Raw genomic sequence first — 23399 nt, forward strand, 5'->3', positions numbered from 1 at the left:
AAGACTGTGTCTCAAAAAGTAAAAAAAAAAAAAAAAAAGTGCTGGGGATGTAGCTCAGTGGTAGAGCACTTGCCTGAGTTCAGTCCTCAGCACTCTGAAAAGAAAATGTGGGCCAAATGGTCTCCAAAATGGGAAACACACAGTGCTTCACTTTTCTTGCTGGCTTTGGAGATACAGTTATTTTAGGCATTGGAGACTTCTGTTATTATGATATCAATAAGTAATACATTGAATGTCTGCCTATTAAATATTTCTAGATCATTCCTAGCATATGGAAACATTACATACTTGTTTTGATCTGTAGGTCTGTTATTTCTCAGTTGCTCCATTGAAGAAAAAAGTTCTTGAAGGATATCTTTTAAGGTATCTCAAATCAGCATATCCCTGGTTATTAACTCTTCACTTTTAAGAAAAACAGATCTTAAAAAGCATGTCTAATTAATTTTGCTGTTATATAAATAAGCAAAACATCTCGATTCTCACATACTATTTGCAGCTAACTTTGTTCAGTCTTTAGAGGAAAACACTGTCTTCTTTTCCAGAACTCAGAGCCCCATAATTTTGCCTTCCTGTTGAGTGTCAATAGTTTCTTAAGCCCATATAAGGAAGTTAGCTTCAGAGCAATTAAATCCTCAAGAACCAGAATAGAATGTAGTCATCTTTATATTTATAACGAATGTACATTCTGAGTTTCTGCACCACTGAACTATGTCTAAAGTGTTTCATGACTTGGTTAATATATTGAATACACCAGGAAATGTTTCTCCTAAGGTCTGACTTAAGGCTTAAGACAGTCTTACCTCATTTCATCTGAAGATTGAGTTTTTGTAAAAGCCTGGTTTGGAAAGTGGCTTCTCAGTTCCAGGTGGCTCTTGATTTCCTTCATGGTTAAATTTGTAGGTTGGAAAGAAAAAAAAAAAAAAAAGTCCCAGTTCCTCTCCTACTTTATCACGCAGCCTTTCATGAAGGAAATCCCGTTTTCAAGAGGAAATCTTGGCACCTCCAAGCAGGGTGTGTGTTTTGGCAACACGGACAAGCCAAGTCCAGCTCTTGCTGCACCGGTGCATGGCTCCTTATGTAAGATTTATTTTGTAGTGTGTAACCTTGGTATTTAAAGTTTCTGCATTTCATTTATAACTGTCTGCCAGTCTTTGCTGCACTGAAATTGATGATCCACAATTTGAGTCTGAAGAGCTTGATAGAAACGTGATTTGACATTTTCTGGAAAGAGTTTACTTTTCACTTTTTGAAATGACCCTCTTAGCCTTTTCTAATGTCTGCAGAAGGAAAAAAAAAAATGTTGGCTACAATTCTCTGAAAAGAAAGATGGGACACTCGCGGGTCTATTTTCTGTGATGAAAACGCGCTGACCGTACCTGCCAGGTGCCCAGGCTTCCCTAGGGAGCCTCTGTCTTCACACCCATGTTCTGTGCAAATTCCTTTCCTTTCCCCTTGGCCCCTGGCCATTTGGAAGCATCAGGCCCTGGGGAGCAAAGCCTCCTTTCCCAGGGCCTATGGGGTACTGTTTCTGACCTTAACTCTCCAGTGACAACTGATACTAACGTACCTGTCGGCCACCAAGACCCCCACTGCTGCCCTGACTATCATTTATGATGGGTACTTGGAGTTCTGTTGATTAGCCAAGCCACGAAACACTCTCTCTCTCTCTCTCTCTCTCTCTCTCTCTCTCTCTCTCTCTCTCTCGCACACACACACGCACACACTCACTCTCTCTCTCTCAGACATTAATAAAATAATTGAAATTTTGTAGCAAGATGGGATAAAGGATTAAAAGCAGATGTTGTTGAAGCAGTTCTACACACTGCTGGGAGCCACTGGTGCATCACAGCATTTCTTTTGTTCACTGGTAAATAATCCATGAAGAAGATTTGTAGAAATAAACCATGAGTCAGGCAAGGTTTAGGCATTTGATGTTAAAATATCAAAAATTATTTCATTGCTATATTTCAACCATCCAGCTCTCCAATAGTACTGAGAACAGTGCTTCTAGGATAATATATTTGTTTATGTTGTTTGTTTGTTTTTTGTACAGGGAATTGAACCCAGGGGCACTTCAAACTGTGGGTTTTTTTTTTTTTTTTTTTCTGTCCTTGTCAATGGCTCTGTCCTATATGTACTGGCCTTGGTACTTATCTAGAGAATAAGTACTTAAAAATGAGGGCTCCTGTCTATCCCATCAGCTTGTTGATTAATTAAACACAGGCTGGGCTGATTCCTTTAGGAGTAAACAGTCTTATCACACTTTCTTCTTTGGGGAACCTGTGGTGACTTCAGGGTTAAAGGTCACCGACTGCAGGAGAAATACTGGTCCTGTCTTGTCTTGCTAATCCATTTTGTACCAATGAACTCAGAATCAACTTCCTTAATTTGAAATTACACAAAAGTGTCAAAAGGCATTGATCAAGGCATTGATCAATTGGAGAGGCACAAACTTCTTGTCCCCATTCCCGGGGATTTCTCAAGAGCGTTTATCTTAATATGTGGTAGCTTTTCCATTCAGATCTTCTTTCTCTTATAGAAAGTATTTGTGGCTGAGGATTTTGCAAAAGCAGCATGTTGGTGAGAGTCATGTCTCATGTGTTTAAAAATAAAAAAAGAAAGCATACCCAAACCTGAAGCAGCCACCAGGCCCTGAAAGCTGCACTGTGCTCTCAATACCAGACAGCCACAGGGCATTGCAGCAGAGAAAACAGAGCGCGTTTTATCCTGCTCTTCATAGGTTTCCCTGACAGGCTGGGAGGCACACTGAGTGAAAACGGAGCTGTTAACCATATAATAAATGCTTTTGAAATTTTTCCACTGGGCGATCCCTCAGTAGGAGACTGCTTTGAAAAATGAGTGAAAATTTAAGCATCAAGACACCAGCGGTGGCGCTACTTGTTCACGCCTAAACTCATGAGGGATTCCATCCAATGGCAGGCACGTGGCCTGTCTGTAGGGTTTGCCACTCATTTCTAATTTTTGTCCCCCCAAATTAATAAGCCATCCTGGCCTGCCGTAGCATCAGGGCCATATTCTTTTCCACAGGCTCCATCTTAGAGACTGAATCCTCTCTACATTCTTGCCTATTTCTAAAACCGCATTTAAAAAAGAGACTCAGAATAAGATTTCACACCTTCCCCATTTTGAAGCATACAGTTCAGCAGTATTCAGGCTCACGCTGCTGTGAAATGGAGTTCCAGAACTTTCCATCCTGCAGATCTGAAGGCCTATTAACTCCCGCTTCCCCCACCCCACCATGCTGACCGCCCTTCTGTGGTTTTTATGAATTGTCTTCTGTTTTCTTTTTTACAAACATATTTGTTCCTGAGGCTTCTCCTCATTCAGTGCAATTTGGACTAATCATGCATTTAAGGAGGAGAGAACAATATGCAATTTTCGCAGTGGTTTTTGTGAAATAGAGTATCCAGCGTACACTCAATAGTATATGAAGCTCTAATTAACTTCTTTTTTGGCATCCCTATTTAAAATATGTTCAAACTGTCTTGCATGGTTAACTAAGAAGTTAGACGGCGGGAAGCAGATCCAAGCTTTTAAAATTAGATCTTTTTGTTGTCTGTGCCAGTCAGAATTTAGTCTCAACTGTCCAATTTCTAGGCAAACCTGGGAACTCTACTTCTTCTTTGAAGGGATGTTTAATTTTGGCCAGATGATTGAATCTGTGTTTCAAAAACAGGCTCATTGTCTTTTGGTATTTTAATTGGGTTTGTTTTAAGCACCACTGCTATTGTTTATAAGTTTGGGAAAAAAAACGTACTTAATGAGTACATACTATTGGTGGAATACCGTCACTCCAAGGAACCCTGACTCTTGAGAAGGGGACACACTGGGCTTTCATTTTGTGCATTTCTTGCTGTCCGTCATCCCTTCAGATTAGCGTTTTGAATGCTCTTTAATTACAGGCAACTTAGAAAGGCTTTGTGTTTTTAAAGGTAGCCCTTATTGCTTGGCTCTGTTTTTTTCAGAAACATCTCTGAGTTTTTCAACAGGGCATTTCTATCCGTGTTGCTACGAGGTCACTGTAGGCTGTCCACGGTACTAAATTTACTTTATAATTGGGTGGGATCCCGCGGACACTGCATCATCTCCAGCCGGGCTCTCGTCCTTCGCTTCACACTTGCCGTGGTCTTCCCGCTGCTCTCTGTGAGCATGGCGGTGTCCCCGCAGAGGCGAGGTGTCCCGGAAGCGGTGGCTGCTGTGTGTCCTGCTTCAAGATAAGCTCTGCACCAAGGGGCTCAGGCCGATCCTGACCACCTGGAACTAAAAGCCAGTATGAATTCACAGCAGAGAGTGCAAAATCCCAGGCATCCTGCTTACCAGGCATCGAAACAGTCCCCCAGGAGCAACCCAGGTGGCCAGTGAGCCAGCTCAAAAGGACCTGAGCTTTTGGGTACTCAAAAGTACTGAGTCAAAAAAAGCCTGCCCTTGTCTGTGTGTTCACAAACTTGGTCTGTTCCCAAGCCTTCTCGGGGTGAGGCAGGCCACAGGGCCACTTGCTGTGATGTGACTCATTCACTATACAGGATGGATCTTCCTATAGATGGGCCTTTCCGAATGTGGCTGTCATGTGACCGGCAGTTCAACAAGGCTCCTGGTCAGTAGAGTGTCACCCTGGGTTTTGTCATTTTTTCCTTTAAACGTTTTTCCCTGTGGTGGGCCTTTTGCTAGTGGTATGCACTGGTAGCATTTTGAAGATGTCAAGTCTTTATTTCAACAATTTCTTGAAATAAAAATATATTCTCTCACTGGCGTTAGAATCTTGATCCCACTTTCTAATTGCTTTTGTTGAAGACTGTGCTATTCTCACTATGGAATTATGGCTTTAGAATTATTCATTAGTCCACGTAGCAGAACCTTCTCTGTCTCATGTTCTAGGAACAAAACAGATGAGGATTGGTGTCCTGGTGGAGAGTGCGTCCCAGCAGGGAAGGACAGAGGTGGGCAAGGAGCATTAGGAAATGTATTGTTCCGAGTGTTAGAAAATGTAGGAGAAAGGAAAAACAGAAATATTGTGGAATAAGAAGGATGGAAGTGTGGGCACAGATTGCAACTTTGAGTAAGGTGGTTAGGGTCAGGCCTATCAAGAAACTGAAATTTGAGCCAAGATGATGAAGAGGTGAGAAAATTACCCATAGTATTTCTGGAGGGAGAGTTTCAGCCTGTATAAAGGCCACGTCCTGCACAGAAAGCAGGATCTGAGTAGAGGAGTTGACATATCTGATTTAGTGAAGGTGACTGTTTCTGATAGAGGTAAGTTGAGAAGTATTTGGAAATTGTTGATGTAATAAGTCACTGGGTAATCGTAAGTGATGGGTCGAACATAGGCAGAGAAAATAAAGGAACAAAAAACTATCCATCCAGGTACTCAAAGTGAATTTGAGAAGAATGGCATTGAAGGTCAGAAGCACAGAGTCCCAGTTCCCAAGTGCCATGAATGTTTGTGAGTGTGGGTGTGACTATTCATATAGGCCTGCAAGGCTTTCTATGTATGGGGGACCCAGGATGTGGGTGCTCTGAAGTTTCCAGGTGAACCTGATTTATAGAGTCCTATTGGAATCATTATTATCCTGGAATTAATTCTCTAATTAAATCCTGGCATGGAAACCATAGTGCATGGCAGGCCACCTTATTTTTCAGAACAGTGGTGTTAACACCTAAGAGTTTTTAGTGTTTTTCCAGCTTGTAGACTGTATGGACTCCACTTTCCCTCCCCTTCCCTCTTCTGTATCCATTTTCTTACTCCCCAATCCCTCATCAGGAGATGGTGACAACAAGAGAAGGTACAAGCTTTATTTTATAGTGGTTTTAAACTGTAGAGATGTTTAAAAATACTCAGGAGTTTTCACAGTTATTGAGAGTTAGAGATTTAACATTGATTGAGCAAGATGGTGACATGTGTGCTTGACACTTGGGTATTTACCTCATTCGATTCTGACAACCACTGTTTTAGAGATTTATCCTTATTCTGCTGTTAATATGGGAAAATCGTACCTAGGTAAGGCCATTTAACTTTCCTCGGCTGTGTAGTTGGTGGGTAGGAAGCCGGGCTTCAGAGTCATGACCTGATGATTCTAAAGCCCCCATCTTCCTCATTCAGTGCTGCTCCCAAACATGACCGTATGCGCCTTCATACTCAGGAGTAATAGCTTCCTACAAAGGAAGGATGTAAAGGTTAGCGTCCATCCATCTTTCTTTATGATGGAAATATTTTTGTTGTGCTTGGTTTTCCCCACCCCACAATTGACCGTTCCTTTTAGCAGATTTTCCATATTTTGGGATGTGCTTTCCTCCAGTCTTTGTTATGATAAAATAGACGTAAGTAACATAGATTTCCCATCTTCCCCGTTCTTCAATGTGGTATTAGTGCACACTACTGTTTAACCATCACTGCTTCCCATCTGCAGACCTCTTTCATCTTCCCAAACACAACTCTGTCCCTTTTAAGCAATCACTCCCCGTTTTCCACTCCCCCTAGTCCCAGGCGGCTACCTTCTGTCTCTGTTGGATCTGCTGTTGTACTTTCATTCGTGCTTCTTTGTACATTTCTTTTCTCTAAGGCCAGAGTTTGTGCTTAGATTAATTCGAACTTTCTAGTTTCTCAAAGAGAGGTAAGTGCTAAGTTACCTGACTTTTTTGTAGATGCACAAACCTTAGGCTGGTGCCCACCTCCTCTTTCCCTCACTTCCACGGTTAACAGTGTTTTGAACCTGAAAAGACATGAAAAATAAAGATGTCTTTGTCCATTTTCTGTTGCTGTATTAAAATAACTGAGACGGGGTCACTTATGACTCAAGGTTCTGGAGACCAGGAAGCCCAAGAACATGGTGCCAGCATCTGCTTAGCTTCTGGTGAGGACCTTGTACAGTGTCATAACATGGCAGAGAAGCAGGTCAAGTGGGTCCTTGCTGTAGAGACAAAACATGAGTGGGGGACTGGCTTTATGACAATCTGCTCTCTCAAAGACATTGATGTGGGTTTTTTGTTTTTGTTTTTTGACATCAATGTGTTTCAAGGACCTAATCACCTCTTCGAGCCCCCCCGCACCCCAACACTGCCACATGGCAATCAGATTTCAACAGGAGCTTGGGAGGGGATGAGTCATGGTCAAACCAGAGCAAGAAAGTATTTGTTTGGCAGGTTTTCTGGTGACGCCAGAGCTGAGCGTTCTTAAAGGACCCTGAAAGCTGTGTTTTCACAGCTTTGGATTTGATTCATGTATTTTGAATTTAAAAGCCTTTTGCATAAAAAAAAAAATAATTTTAAAAGCTCCTTCTGAGATTTGAAAATATATTCCCATTTTCCCTGCTGACTAATTGAAAACATGTTTAAGATGTTTTCTGCAGGGAGTGTCTAAACAGAGTAATCTTTCTTTCCGTCAGTGTTCGCAGAGATGGGTTCTGAGGAAAAGCTGTGTTGCTAAGATAAGGTGGCTAAACCTCACCAGCACTTGAAGGAAGATGGGAGCCAGGAACCACAGTGTTATTTTACTGACTTTGCTCTATAAAAATTTTCACCCTTCTGTTCAAACACTAAATTCAACAAAATATCTACTTCCCATCTTACTGTGGAACAATAATTTTGGAGGCCAAGTGTGTGATATCAGGTGGTGTTTTCAGTTTAGATTTGTTTGGGGTTCTTTTTTCTTTTCTTTTTTTTTCCCCCTTCTTCAGAAAGTTCATTTTCCATGGACTAAATGCACTTCTGTGACTTGGATTGAGCCCGAGGAGACACGACCCAGGAGGGAGCCTTTCCTAGTGTGCTGGTGGCCAGCGCTCCCCGAGCTGCCCCAGTCTGGGTCAGACTTGCCTTGGTCATTCTTTGTGAGAGATTTTATTTGCTGCCTATTAGACGCAGTCCCAGAATGTCAAGTGAGATTTTTTGTTATTCTGATAACTTTTAGATTTTAAAATACATTTTTCTACACATTATCAAAAGATGATGAGTCAGGGGCAGCACGCCCACCGTGAGCAGCTGAACTCTCCCGTACATGGGCTGGGTTTCTCTTTTCTTTCTTTTTTCTTTTGCTCACTTCCTACTGGGTTTATAAGAAAGCCAGAGGAATCACACTCACACACACACACACACACACAAACACACACACTCTCACACTCACTCAGTCTGTGCAAAGTCTTGGAATGAAGAAAGAGGAAGAAGGGAGCTGTGTCCAGACACCGTGGTTGTGACATTGCCACCGTGGCTATGACATTGCTGAATGACAGCGAGGGAGATGAAAGGGCCCATTCTCTCCGCGTCCTGGAGTCGGGGACTCTGAAATCCAATCTGAAGTGTGTTTGATGAGGGTTCTGAACGCTGGGGCTTAGTGCTGGGGAACAAGGAGACAGTGTGTCCCTGCGGGCAGCCCGGCCGCCCCTAGAGCCGTGGCGAGGAGGCAGAATCGCAGGTCTGTGGGCAGAGCCGGGGCTGGCCTGAGCATTCAGCCACCTCCTCCAGAAGGCAAGCCTTGTTCTGGCTCCCCAGAGCTGGGTGGAGGGTTCAGTTCCTGCTGATGACCGCGCTGTCTCCCGGGGAGGGGGCCACCCGCCTGCTGGGCAGTGCTGGGGTCCTGCTCTTCCTCCTCCTCTGCCCGTTCTCCATCAGTCAGTGTCGTCATCGTGGTCATTGTCATCACCGAGTCCCAGTTACCGTTCTGAGGGCCTGGTGAATACCAAGTCCCGTAATCCCCGTAGCACGGTGAAGGGTCCCATCCCCAAGGAAACCAAGGCACCAAGAGTAGCTGGCCTTGAGCAAGAGTGGCCTTGGACACCGTTGTCCCCTGGGGTGGAACGGCCCATCTGGTGCGGACAGTTGAGGTGCAGGTGGGTCCCCTCTGCCCACGGGTGAGGCCCCGGTCACCGCATCTGACCTCAAGTCTCCTTACTGGCAGTCGTTATCACTGACGTCCCAGAGAGTGGAGGAGGCAGGGAGGCCCGGCCCGGCTCCTGATGTGGTCAAGCTCCCCGTGACCATGGTTAGGCCAGCGATGGGCTGGGACTCGGGGACCCGTAAGATGACACGGGAGCCGGGAGACCTGGGCCAGTGGCACCATAGCCACAGCACACTCCTCACGTGTGTTGGTGACGTGGGTGTCCAGGACCCAGTGCAGAGCAGGCGGATGAAAGGGGACACCGACGTTGCTCAGGACGTACGGTAGGTGAGACGGCAGCGGCTGCAGTGCTGGCCTGTGTGTCACTGTGCAGCGCTGTTTATCACTTGAGAGGACGATACTTACAAAAAGTTCACAGTAGGAACAGACGCCAGGCTGGGCCCAATTTCTCTTGTGCTTGAGTTAACCTTCTGTTACGTCCTTCATCATGACCCTCCCAGCCCCAGGCTCCCCCCCCCACACACACACACACACTCACACACATACACGCCTGGGTGTGTAGTGGGCTGGTCAGTGCTCTGTGATGTCTCCATGACCGTGACGAAGCCGCCGGGCAGCACCTTTCTCGGGATGTCGTCTTCTCATGGAGCCGTGATGGTTGCATTTGAGAAGTCTGTGACGTTCTGGTTTTTCTGTTTTTAATCTTCCTTTCCCTCCTAACTTTTAGAATCATTCCTGCTTTCCAAAAGTTTCCAGTAATTCCTTTGGGACGAGATTTACTCATTAGTTCTGTGACATACTGTCGGGCCTTTTTCCGTCTGAAGAGTTCTGCAGATTTTCCCCGTGTCCCCGTGTCCCCGTGTCCCCAGACCTCTCCTGGGTCTTTCTGGGTAGGAGTCAGGTGATCCCAATTCTGGGATCTTCGGGGGATCTCGAGGCGGGGTCCGAATGTCTAGAGGCCACTCTGTGTTCCCGTCTCTCCCTGTGGCTCTGGTTTCGAAGGGAGTTCCCAACCTCGCTGTTGCATTTTCCAGTGAAATTTGTATTTCTGCTATGCTTTTTCTTTCTTTCTTTCTTTTTTTTAATGTAAACTACTCCTCATTAACCAAATATTCCTCTTTATAGTCTTCTGGATTTGAAGTTATGAGCTCTTAGCTACATGAGATACAAACTGCACTGTTTCTTTGTTTGATTCATTTTTTATCCACATCCTGTGTTTTCAGACACACTTGGAGTCCCCCACTTCTGGCCTTCTGGGGAGTTCTGCCTAATGTGGTTGCTTCCTATGGCTGAGCCTCTCCCCTCCTGATTAGATTTTGGCTTCCTCTTCTGTCATTTTCCAGAATTTGCAGGAAATCTCTCCCTTGCTGTCCCTCTCTCATTTTCTCTTTCTAGGAATTCCTTCCTTTTTTCATTTTTGTCATTTTAGCAGGGTCTGGGGTGCGGTGGAGATGGGTGGGTGTTCCATTTGCTATCTTTAGCACAAGTCTGCCATGATTTTCCTAGTTTACGCGAAGCCTAGGCTGGCCGTGGCCTTGTGCTGATCCTTCTAGGAAAGAGGCATTTCCAGCAGATGTGGGGGTCCTGAGAGCTCCTCCAGCTGCTCCCCTCGGACTTCAGCAGCTCTGGTCTGTGAGCTGGGTCTGGCTGAGCAGCGGGCAGGGCGGGCACAGGGTGGGGATGCACTGTGACTGGGATCCAGCCTTGCTGCCTCCCTGGGCCCTGCGGGTCTCAACAGAGGTGACCTTTGGTTAGAAAGGACCTCGTGTGGAACGCTGTTCACATCTGACACAGTGAAAAGAGGGACCTTGTCGCGGAGAGCAACAAGTGACCTCCCCTGCTGAGCCCGCCGTTTGTGGGTGCGTTTGGAAATTGAGGCCCAGGAGTGGAAGGCCAGGGTTGTCCTGTCAGTCCCAATGGTGTTTTATTGTCATCTATTTGAAGGGGACAGTGCTGAAAGTGACCGCCCTGTTTTGCCCCCGCCTGGCGGAGGGCTGGGGAACAGTTTCCTAGGACGGCCGTGACGCAGCACACACAGGGACGTGTTACCCCACCTTTCTGGAGCCTGGAAGTCTGGACTCAAGATGTCTGCAGGCCACGTTCCCTCTGAGGCTCCGGGTGGAACTCCTGGCCTCTTCAGCTTCTGGGAGGGCTGTTGGTCCTAGGTGTTCCTTGGCTTGCAGCTATGTCACACTGTCCCTGTCCTCTTGGTCACATGATGTCCTCCTGGTGTGCCCTTCATCATCTTAGAAGGACACCACTCACATTGAGGGCTCACCTCCTGGGGTCCTTAATCCCATGACCCCTGTAAAGACCATCTTTCCAAATGAGGTCTCAGCCGCAGCTCCTGGGGTGACGGTGTACACATGTCTTGGGAGGGACACAGTGTCCGCTCTTCACGTCTGCTCCTGTTGAGGTTCAGGCTTGTGTTAGCCTGGGATGGAAACCAGAGCGAGAGACCACAGGGACACCAGCATCGCGGCCTGCCAAGGGCCCGTGTGCCAGGGCCCATGTAGCCAGGAAGAAGAAGGGGGTTGTGGAGACAAGATGTCCCCTTCAGGCACACCCCCAGTGACCTGCTTCCTCCAACTAGGCCCCAGCTATACTACTCTCCACCACCTCCCAAGAGTGTCCTCAGCTAGGGACCAAGCCTTCAACACGGGAACCCTGGGGGACATTCCAGACTCAAACTGTCACAAGCTGTAAGAAAATCTATGACATAGTAATGCCTTAAGATCAGTCGGGTTGAGGGTCAGTGGATTATAGAACTGTCTTCCAAATGTGTGAGTGGTAGGAATAGAGGGCAAGGCATTTGCATGAAGCCGTTCCCTTCTGCTGGATGAGTGGTTGTCATGGTGACGTGGATCCCCAAACAGAAAAAAGCCCTTCTAGAGATGGCCCTCCTGAACCTCAGCAGAGGCACATTTTGTAAACGTCCAGTTTTCTGTCTATGGGGTAATTTCTGAAAGGCAGAGCTTCAGCTTTATCAAGGGGGTATTAATTATTTAGCTCTTTGAGGCAGTGGGGCAAGGGGAGGGAGAATAGACCCCCAGTCTACAGGAGAATATGTCCACATTCTTTTAGAAGTGAAAAAAAAATATGTTCCTGCATAAAACTTGACGCCATAGAAATAACTTGAAGGCATAGGAATGGCTCAAAGGTCCAAAGAACTAAAGCAACTCTGACCCAGGGTTTGAACCGGCTGGAAGCTGGCCTTGGCCATGCACCCCGCTTGGTATGCAGAGTGCAGCTCCTGGCCTTCCCCAGGAGGGCCAACCTCCGCCTAAGTTCAGCTTTATAGGACCCCCAAAAAGCCACCCTAAAGCAGAGAAAGCTGTACAGACACACAGCTCAGAGTCAGCAGCCTTGTTTGCATCGTAGATTAAAATTCAGATGCTTCTGGGAGCATGATTAGAAGCCAATAAGAATAAAGCGATAAAACATTTGATCACATAGTCTCACTAATGACTGGTTTGTTCTCCAAAATAAAACACTGCGAATATTGTTGCCCTCCGGTAAGGAATGTGCGCCTGGGATCCTCTGATCAGGACGGGCAGCGTGCGGAGCCTGCTGGACTTGGTTTCTTGGAGGCAGTGTGAGCCTTAAAGATCCGCCCCGCCCGCCACTACAAACACCCGAGAAAACGGGGACATGTGAGAAAACACGCATTTGCTGTCGGATCTCTGTCATGTCAGACCACACTGTCATACACAGGTTTTCACATGATGCCTGTGTAACTGGTGTCCCTTCCGCTGCATGAGAGTCTGAGCACCAGAAGGTCCGTGGGTGCGGGCTCGTGCTGTAGTAAGCCACTCCGAGGATGTGCGCTTGCACAAGCTCTTCAGGGGGTCTGCTCTGCGTTCTGCCACCCTTTCCCCATCCAAGTTCATTAACCTGTTACAGGCCTTTTTTCTTGTTGAAGGCCATAAAGAACTAGTCGATGGGTCGCTTTTGATGCCGTCACTGGCGTCCAGGGCAAAGCCTGCCCCGAGGTGTGATTGTGGTCACTTCCCAGCATGTTCATTTCATGCCTTTTTTGCCAGACACGTATAAAGAAGGTCTTTATCCCAAGAAATATGAGCAAATAGGCAGGACGCATGCTTTCTCCCTGTGTTCTATCTCAGTATTTTTCTAACATCTAATGCAAAGAAAATGGATTCTTCCTTTGCTGCTGCTGCTGCTGCTTCTTTTTTTTGCACTAAGGATTGCAGCCAGGGGTGCTTAACCGCTGAGCCGTATCCCCAGCCCTTTCTATTGCTTATTTTGAAACAGGGTCTCCTTAACTTGCTTAGGGCCTGTTAAGTTCCTGAGGCTGGCCTTGAATTTGCGATTCTCCTACCTCTGCCTTCCAGGTCATTGGGATCACAGGCCTGTGCCCCGACACCAGGCTGTTTTCTTATTCTTAAAAGGCTATCGTGGTGAGTAGCCTCTGGTCCTTTCTCAGTGTGAGCCCCGGCATTCAGTTCCTGTTTCCCACTTTCCCTATGTATTTTCTATTCTAGTTAAACATGCAGAACATAAACACGACCCGTCGTGACCACCTGTAAGTGTGCAGCTCGGTGGCATTCATACGTGGACACTGCTGGGCAGCCATCACCACTGTCCGTCTCCAGCACTCCCATCCCCACCGCACTATCAAGTACTAACATTCCCCCTGCAGCCCCTGGGAACCCCGTTCTGCTTTCTGTCTCTATGGATCTCACACTCAGTCACTGCATTTAAGTGACCCTTTGAGCTGGCTTAGTTCACTTAGTGCCGTGTCTTCAGGGTTCATCCGTGAGTCGCATGCACCCCGGCTTCCTGACTTTTTAAGGCTGAGGAACATGCCGCCGTGCACGTGTTGCTGTACGTTGGTGTGGTCTGTCCCCCGAGGGCTCCTTTGTTGGAGGTCGGTCCTCAGCGTGGTGCTGTTGAAGTGGCGGGGACTTTTGAGAGGTGGGGTCCAGGGAGAGCTGCTCAGGTCATTGGGGGTGTGCCCTTGGAAGGGATTGAGGTATTTTGTGGAACCCCCTGAGTTAGTTCTCATGAAAGGGTTGCTGTGCCAGAGCAAGCCTGCCCCTCCCCGGCCTGCTCGGGTCCCCCCGTGTGCTCTCTTGTCCTCTGTTCCTCTCACCTGTTGGGTGTCTTCTGCCATGAGACCTTCTCCAGAGCCAGGCTTTGTCAGTGCCCTGTGCCTGTGCCTCCAGGACTGTGCGCTAAATATGCCTCTTTTCTTTAAGCCACCCAGCCGCAAATACTTCCTGGTAGTCATGGAGAACCTGGTACTAAATATGCATCTACTGCCTCTCGCTCCTCAGTTACTAATCCACCACTGCACATTTGGGTTTTCCCTCCTTGGGCTCTTTTGAATAATGCCGCCCTGTATATGGGTGCATGAGTATCTTTCAGTACAGTGCTGGCAGCTCTTTTGATACTACACCCAGGAGCAGAATTGCTGAATCATAGGATGATTGATTCCATGTTCAATTTTTTTTGAGAAGCCACCATACTGTTTTCCGTCACGGCTGCATCGTTTTTACAGTCTATGGTGTGATTTGTACAGAATAACTTTCAGAGTGAAGTTCAAGGACTCATTAAAGGCAAGAATAGCTCTTCTTAAAGAACACGCGGAGGAAACCCAGTCCAAGCCTCCCTCCTCTGAGGTGCCTTCTCCAAAGCCGAATGTTGCCTGGGGACGTTGATACACCCAGATAGTTTTGTGTCAGTTCCTGAAGGAAAGGGAAATGGGGTCCTGATTAACATCATGGTATCATGATATCCAGAGGCATTTTAGGTTGTAGCAGCTCGGCACACTTGGAGATATTAATGCCAAGTCCATTCCAGTGACATTTACCTAGAAAACTGTCAAGTCTGGATGCATTTAAGCCTTAGAAATGCTTTCTAGCGATCTATGTACTGGGTTTTCTTATCTCTGGAGATAGCTGACATTCACAGGACAACTCAGAGAATGCTTTATAGGCATCTATTTTATAGATAAAATTTAGGGACCATAAATAAAGCTACCATTCAAATTCTAAGTTAACATCCCCGTGTTTAAAAATAAATTCAGTACCTTAAAAAAATCACTTTCTATAACCATTCATACAAAATAATAAATCTGAAGAAAAGTTTTAAGGATCAAGACCAGCTTTGTCATCTATCAGGTAGATTCCAAGCATCCGTTTCAAACCCTTCCTTGTGCAGGAAACCTATGACTGTGGTGCTTGCCTCTGGCAGGACAGAGGTAGCATTCACAGTGCTAAAGGAATGAGCAGGTCCGATCTCAGCACAGCCTGTGTGATGACCAGGGTCTGCTCCACACCTTCACGAATCTCTGCTGACTCAGTAAGGGACCCAGTTTTGATGGTAACTCTCCTCCGTCTCCTGTGAAGGGCTTGGTTTAACACCCTGTGCATAAAGACATCCATTGTGTATTGATTTTTTTCCTGCTTGTTTAGATTTCCAGGGTTGAACTGCGAAATGTCTCATTTCTCAGACTCTGTAAATCGAGATGAAGTTATCAAATTCCCTTAGTTCCAGGAATTCTCTGGGAAACGTGGTGCCTGCCAGCTGGGCAGATATCGGTGCCTCATTTTTGTTAACAAATAGACAATGTTGAGAATTGTGAGGAAGAGCGTGAAAGTGGAAGAATAATCTTATATAGTACAGGAGTTCTTCTATCATTTTTTATTTGGGGGCCTATTTTTATAATGTTCTTATTCACGTCTACAGATTTTACTGGGGTTGCTGGGACGAGAGGAGGTCCTAGAATAAATAGCTGTGCATAAGTTAGTCATGTAGGTCTTCGGAGGCTGGTGTGAGAACTTGAACCCAGGACCAGGGACTAGTGTGGGGCAGCTTTCCCTCTGTGTCAGCCTCACTGGGAAATGCCTGAACATAGTGTGTCTGCAACAGGACAGATGGTACATCAAAGTGGTGGGAAATAAGATGAGCGACCTGTAATCCATGCTGCTCTGTGTCCATTCCCTGGATAAGTGAGCCTGGGCTTGGGAGAGAGTTTGACAGGGAAGAATGGGGGTCACAGGCACCCACGTGTTACTCCTGCCACCTGCGCATGTGAAACGACTCTACCGTGGAGCTCTACAGCCTGAGTGGAGATTACCCACCCTCAGGCAGCTGTGAGAACCTTCCAGGCTTCAGTGGGTGGGAGCACGAAGTGGCATCTGCTTAAAAATAGAATAAACAGTGCATGGTATTGATCGCAAAAGCATTTCTATTATCTTGGCCTCTCTGGCGGCGCCATCCTCCACACTTGCTGTCTGTCAGTCTCCCAGGTTGCTAATTGGCTCCTAAAAGGCTCTGCTCTTCTCAGAGAAAGTATAAAACCAGGAACTGTGGACAGCAATGGCTTTAAAACATTTTTCTTCATTTTTCTTAGGATTCTGAGCTCTTTAAGGTAGAAATTGGGTTCCTATATTTAATGCTCCTTATTCCCGTGAGTAGAATTGACATTGATCTGCATGAGTAGCAGGCACTGATGGAGTGCCAGGTGCTCTGTTTGGCCGTGGGAATATAGAGGTGCATAAAGTAGCCCCAAATTCATTGAGGACACAGACTCAGGTGGGAAGAGGTAAGTTTCATTCATTTGTGCATTCACTGATTTCAGCCAAACCAGTTGGTCTTTGGGCATTGTGGATCCCAGGATGATTAGAATATGGCATTTCCCTCCAGCGTGAGTACAATCTAGTTTAGACACAAAACAAAGCCAGAAAGCATAAATGCTGTGGAGGAGAAGAGAGGCTCGGGGATGTGATTTCAACTGTTACAAAAAACGTCTTGGACATGACTTGAAATTTATGTTCACGTAAAACCTGCCCACAAGAATTTATAGCAGCTTTATTCATAATTACCAAAACATGGACGCAACCAAAGGTGCTCTTAAGTAGGTGAGTGTAGAGACAAACTGGAACATTCAGGCCTCAGAATATTATTCAGCAATAAAAAGGAATAAGCCATCAAGCCACCGAGAGACACAGGGGAACATTAAATGAATGTTTCTAGGTAAACAAAACCAGGCTGAAAAGCCTGCGTGTGTACCATCCCAACTACATGACTACATGAAGGTAACTGTAGAGCCAGGAGGAAGATCCGTGGCTGCCCGGAATGTGGAGGGATGAATAGCGAGAGCACAGAGGATCTTTAGGGGAAGCTGGTTTCATTCAGTGGACTGTTCTGTGCGACCCCATAATGGTGGAGACTTGTCTATACGTTGGTTGACGCCCATAGAACTTCACAGCACGAAGAGTGAACCGCAGGAAGAGCTGTAGACTTTGGGTGACAGTAATGTCTCAATATTGGCTCAGCCGTTAGAACAGATGTGCCACACTGCTGTGAGACATTAGCCACAGGGACACTGTGGGTGGCATGGAAGGGGACTCTATTTTCTATAAAATTGCTCTAAGGGCTGGGGATATCGCTCAGTTGGTAGAGTGCTTGCCTCAAATGCACAAGGCCCTGGGTTCAATGCCCAGCACCAAAAGCAAACAAACAAAAACCTGCTCTAAAATCAGTCTACTATTGGAAAAGGGAAAGAGGGGTGCCCGGGATCGGGGTGGAGAGAAGGTGGCAGAGATTCACCTTTAAGTTTGGGGATGGCAGGAGCAGGCCACAGAGGTGTGGCTGGGCCTGGCACTCAGGGTGGCGTGGCGGTGGATGGTGGCTAGCTGCACAGACCTGCAGATCCGGGAACTGAGAGGGCTCCTCAATGGAGGAGCCGTTGGGATTTGGCTGCTGCCCGACTCAAGGGTTAACGCCTGTTGTTTCTGTTCCCAGCAAAGAGCTCCAGGGAAGGTGCTGCTGGACGCCGTGTGCAGCCATCTCAATCTCGTGGAGGGCGACTACTTTGGCCTCGAGTTTCCTGATCACAAAAAGATCACGGTAGGAGACGCCAGTTAACGTTGCTGTTTTACTGTCTGTCCATTTTGCGGTAATATTTGAATGCATACATATGTCTCTGTGTGGGGGTGGGGTGGGTGTGTGCACACGCGAGCGTGTGTATCACCAAAATATAATTTCAAATGCATGATGAAAGTAGCCCGTGCACGTGGTCAGCGAGTTCAAGGAGGACACGAGGTGAGCTGTCCCTCCCGCCTGGGAACATGCTTATCTTTACAATGCACAGATGTGAGGAAACAATCGACAGTGACCTGCACTCCGCTCACTGGCAGGGGAGATTTCCTTCTCAGCATATCCAGCCCTCTTCCTTCTTTTTCACAGCTGCACATATAATTTGCAACTTCCAGTGTCAGGGATTCACAGCTTTGCTTTTTTTTTTTTTCTTTTTCTTTCCTTCATTTTTTTTTTTTTTGAAGCTATTAAAAATGAAGCCACAGTGAATGTATTATTGCAAGATTTCTGTAGTTCAAGTCCAAAGGCCTGGCATTGCCCAACCCATAGGTCCAACCATTTTAAAGCTGCTAAATAAGTCCTATTGTCCTTTGGAAAACAAATCTCACCGTTCTGAGTCCGACATTTAGAGTACGGCTTCCTGCTGTTTTTACCTGCCTTGTGCGACGGCTCTTTCTGGAGGCTGTGTCCTAGTCCACTTTCTGTCAGTCACTTCCTTTGCAGGCTGTAAGGTCCCTGGCTCTGCTTCTGGTGATTCTTTCCCACGTACCGAGGACCTGGTCCCAGTCACCCTCCTGGCATCCAGTGATGAGCAAGGTGCAGGGACCTGGTCCCAGTCACCCTCCTGGCATCCAGTGATGAGCAAGGTGCAGGGACCTGGTCCCAGTCACCCTCCTGGCATCCAGTGATGAGCAAGGTGCGGGGACCTGGTCCCAGTCACCCTCCTGGCATCCAGTGATGAGCAAGGTGCAGGGACCTGATCCAGTCACCCTCCTGGCATCCAGTGATGAGCAAGGTGTAGGGACCTGGTCCCAGTCACCCTCCTGGCATCCAGTGATGAGCAAGGTGTAGGGACCTGGTCCCAGTCACCCTCCTGGCATCCAGTGATGAGCAAGGTGTAGGGACCTGGTCCAGTCACCCTCCTGGCATCCAGTGATGAGCAAGGTGCAGGGACCTGATCCAGTCACCCTCCTGGCATCCAGTGACGAGCAAGGTGCAGGGACCTGGTCCCAGTCACCCTCCTGGCATCCAGTGATGAGCAAGGTGCAGAGACCTGGTCCAGTCACCCTCCTGGCATCCAGTGATGAGTAAGGTGCAGGGGACCTGGTCCCAGTCACCCTCCTGGCATCCAGTGATGAGTAAGGTGCAGGGGACCTGGTCCCAGTCACCCTCCTGGCATCCAGTGACGAGTAAGGTGCAGGGACCTGGTCCCAGTCACCATCCTGGCATCCAGTGATGAGTAAGGTGCAGGGGACCTGGTCCCAGTCACCCTCCTGGCATCCAGTGATGAGTAAGGTGCAGGGGACCTGGTCCCAGTCACCCTCCTGGCATCCAGTGACGAGTAAGGTGCAGGGACCTGGTCCCAGTCAACCTCCTGGCATCCAGTGACGAGTAAGGTGCAGGGACCTGGTCCCAGTCACCCTCCTGGCATCCAGTGATGAGTAAGGTGCAGGGGACCTGGTCCCAGTCACCCTCCTGGCATCCAGTGATGAGCAAGGTGCAGAGACCTGGTCCAGTCACCCTCCTGGCATCCAGTGATGAGCAAGGTGCAGGGACCTGGTCCCAGTCACCCTCCTGGCATCCAGTGATGAGCAAGGTGCAGGGACCTGGTCCCAGTCACCCTCCTGGCATCCAGTGATGAGTAAGGTGCAGGGGACCTGGTCCCAGTCACCCTCCTGGCATCCAGTGATGAGCAAGGTGCAGAGACCTGGTCCAGTCACCCTCCTGGCATCCAGTGATGAGCAAGGTGCAGGGACCTGGTCCCAGTCACCCTCCTGGCATCCAGTGATGAGCAAGGTGCAGGGACCTGGTCCCAGTCACCCTCCTGGCATCCAGTGATGAGCAAGGTGCAGGGACCTGATCCAGTCACCCTCCTGGCATCCAGTGACGAGCAAGGTGCGGGGACCTGGTCCCAGTCACCCTCCTGGCATCCAGTGATGAGCAAGGTGCAGGGACCTGGTCCCAGTCACCCTCCTGGCATCCAGTGACGAGTAAGGTGCAGGGACCTGGTCCCAGTCACCCTCCTGGCATCCAGTGACGAGCAAGGTGCGGGGACCTGGTCCCAGTCACCCTCCTGGCATCCAGTGATGAGCAAGGTGCAGGGACCTGGTCCCAGTCACCCTCCTGGCATCCAGTGATGAGCAAGGTGCGGGGACCTGATCCAGTCACCCTCCTGGCATCCAGTGATGAGCAAGGTGCAGGGACCTGGTCCCAGTCACCCTCCTGGCATCCAGTGACGAGCAAGGTGCAGGGACCTGATCCAGTCACCCTCCTGGCATCCAGTGATGAGCAAGGTGCAGGGACCTGGTCCCAGTCACCCTCCTGGCATCCAGTGATGAGCAAGGTGCGGGGACCTGGTCCCAGTCACCCTCCTGGCATCCAGTGATGAGCAAGGTGCGGGGACATGGTCCCAGTCACCCTCCTGGCATCCAGTGATGAGCAAGGTGCGGGGATCTGGTCCCAGTCACCCTCCTGGCATCCAGTGATGAGCAAGGTGCGGGGACCTGATCCAGTCACCCTCCTGGCATCCAGTGATGAGCAAGGTGCGGGGACCTGGTCCCAGTCACCCTCCTGGCATCCAGTGATGAGCAAGGTGCGGGGACCTGGTCCCAGTCACCCTCCTGGCATCCAGTGATGAGCAAGGTGCGGGGACCTGGTCCCAGTCACCCTCCTGGCATCCAGTGACGAGCAAGGTGCGGGGACCTGGTCCCAGTCACCCTCCTGGCATCCAGTGACGAGTAAGGTGCGGGGACCTGGTCCCAGTCACCCTCCTGGCATCCAGTGACGAGCAAGGTGCGGGGACCTGGTCCCAGTCACCCTCCTGGCATCCAGTGACGAGTAAGGTGCGGGGACCTGGTCCCAGTCACCCTCCTGGCATCCAGTGATGAGCAAGGTGCGGGGACCTGGTCCCAGTCACCCTCCTGGCATCCAGTGACGAGCAAGGTGCGGGGACCTGGTCCCAGTCACCCTCCTGGCATCCAGTGACGAGTAAGGTGCGGGGACCTGGTCCCAGTCACCCTCCTGGCATCCAGTGATGAGCAAGGTGCGGGGACCTGGTCCCAGTCACCCTCCTGGCATCCAGTGATGAGCAAGGTGCGGGGACCTGGTCCCAGTCACCCTCCTGGCATCCAGTGATGAGCAAGGTGCGGGGACCTGGTCCCAGTCACCCTCCTGGCATCCAGTGATGAGTAAGGTGCAGGGGACCTGGTCCCAGTCACCCTCCTGGCATCCAGTGATGAGCAAGGTGCAGGGACCTGGTCCCAGTCACCCTCCTGGCATCCAGTGATGAGTAAGGTGCAGGGACCTGGTCCCAGTCACCCTCCTGGCATCCAGTGATGAGCAAGGTGCGGGGACCTGGTCCCAGTCACCCTCCTGGCATCCAGTGATGAGCAAGGTGCAGGGACCTGGTCCCAGTCACCCTCCTGGCATCCAGTGATGAGCAAGGTGCAGGGACCTGGTCCCAGTCACCCTCCTGGCATCCAGTGATGAGCAAGGTGCGGGGACCTGGTCCCAGTCACCCTCCTGGCATCCAGTGATGAGCAAGGTGCGGGGACCTGGTCCCAGTCACCCTCCTGGCATCCAGTGATGAGTAAGGTGCGGGGACCTGGTCCCAGTCACCCTCCTGGCATCCAGTGACGAGTAAGGTGCAGGGGACCTGGTCCCAGTCACCCTCCTGGCATCCAGTGATGAGCAAGGTGCAGGGACCTGATCCAGTCACCCTCCTGGCATCCAGTGATGAGCAAGGTGCAGGGACCTGATCCAGTCACCCTCCTGGCATCCAGTGATGAGCAAGGTGCGGGGACCTGGTCCCAGTCACCCTCCTGGCATCCAGTGATGAGCAAGGTGCGGGGACCTGATCCAGTCACCCTCCTGGCATCCAGTGACGAGCAAGGTGCAGGGACCTGGTCCCAGTCACCCTCCTGGCATCCAGTGACGAGCAAGGTGCGGGGACCTGGTCCCAGTCACCCTCCTGGCATCCAGTGACGAGCAAGGTGCGGGGACCTGGTCCCAGTCACCCTCCTGGCATCCAGTGACGAGCAAGGTGCGGGGACCTGGTCCCAGTCACCCTCCTGGCATCCAGTGACGAGCAAGGTGCGGGGACCTGGTCCCAGTCACCCTCCTGGCATCCAGTGACGAGCAAGGTGCGGGGACCTGGTCCCAGTCACCCTCCTGGCATCCAGTGACGAGCAAGGTGCGGGGACCTGGTCCCAGTCACCCTCCTGGCATCCAGTGATGAGCAAGGTGCGGGGACCTGGTCCCAGTCACCCTCCTGGCATCCAGTGACGAGCAAGGTGCGGGGACCTGATCCAGTCACCCTCCTGGCATCCAGTGATGAGCAAGGTGCGGGGACCTGGTCCCAGTCACCCTCCTGGCATCCAGTGATGAGTAAGGTGCAGGGGACCTGGTCCCAGTCACCCTCCTGGCATCCAGTGATGAGTAAGGTGCGGGGACCTGGTCCCAGTCACCCTCCTGGCATCCAGTGACGAGCAAGGTGCGGGGACCTGGTCCCAGTCACCCTCCTGGCATCCAGTGATGAGTAAGGTGCAGGGGACCTGGTCCCAGTCACCCTCCTGGCATCCAGTGATGAGCAAGGTGCGGGGACCTGGTCCCAGTCACCCTCCTGGCATCCAGTGACGAGCAAGGTGCGGGGACCTGATCCAGTCACCCTCCTGGCATCCAGTGATGAGCAAGGTGCGGGGACCTGGTCCCAGTCACCCTCCTGGCATCCAGTGATGAGTAAGGTGCAGGGGACCTGGTCCCAGTCACCCTCCTGGCATCCAGTGATGAGTAAGGTGCGGGGACCTGGTCCCAGTCACCCTCCTGGCATCCAGTGACGAGCAAGGTGCGGGGACCTGGTCCCAGTTACCCTCCTGGCATCCAGTGATGAGTAAGGTGCAGGGGACCTGGTCCCAGTCACCCTCCTGGCATCCAGTGATGAGTAAGGTGCGGGGACCTGGTCCCAGTCACCCTCCTGGCATCCAGTGACGAGCAAGGTGCGGGGACCTGGTCCCAGTTACCCTCCTGGCATCCAGTGACGAGCAAGGTGCAGGGAACCTATGCTCCAGGCTGAGTCACAGACCACAGGGGCATGTGACAGGTGTCATGGAGGGCTACTGGGCAGTGGGGGCAGCAGACATTGTGTTCAGGAAGTCCTTCCCAGTATTACCAAACCGAGGCCCAGGAGCCGGAGGGCCTGACCTACCAGAATGTTCCAGGGAGAGGAGCAGCTCATGGACAAATACCAGAAATCAAGTGGCCCCTTCAGGAACCTGCAGACAAGGCAGAGTTGAGGGGTTGGGAACAGGCAACGGCAAAGATGGTAGACATGGAAGGGTGGGCGGGGGGCCAGAGGGCAAGGGCTTTCTGTGCCATTACTGTCCTATCGAAGGCGCTGACTCCTGCCCCAAGCCCTGCCTGGAGCCAGCAGGGCAGAGCCCGTCTCATCATCTAAAAGTGACTGCAGGTTGTGTCTTCTCTACTGTGAGCA

At 49.8% G+C, this 23399-nt stretch overlaps 1 protein-coding gene across 5 annotated transcripts in view; it reads left to right on the plus strand.

The window, feature by feature from the left end:
* Positions 1 to 23399, plus strand: part of Farp1 (FERM, ARH/RhoGEF and pleckstrin domain protein 1) — a 265061-nt gene that overhangs the window by 145860 nt on the left and 95802 nt on the right. For all 5 annotated transcript variants that reach the window (XM_076872685.1, XM_076872687.1, XM_076872688.1 and 2 more), the window contains exon 3: positions 17618 to 17722. In XM_076872685.1, coding sequence (XP_076728800.1) covers positions 17618 to 17722 — 105 coding nt within the window. The remainder of the gene's footprint in view (positions 1 to 17617; positions 17723 to 23399) is intronic.

Source organism: Callospermophilus lateralis, chromosome 12 (assembly GCF_048772815.1).
Source record: "Callospermophilus lateralis isolate mCalLat2 chromosome 12, mCalLat2.hap1, whole genome shotgun sequence".
Classification (NCBI taxonomy): Eukaryota; Metazoa; Chordata; class Mammalia; order Rodentia; family Sciuridae; genus Callospermophilus; species Callospermophilus lateralis.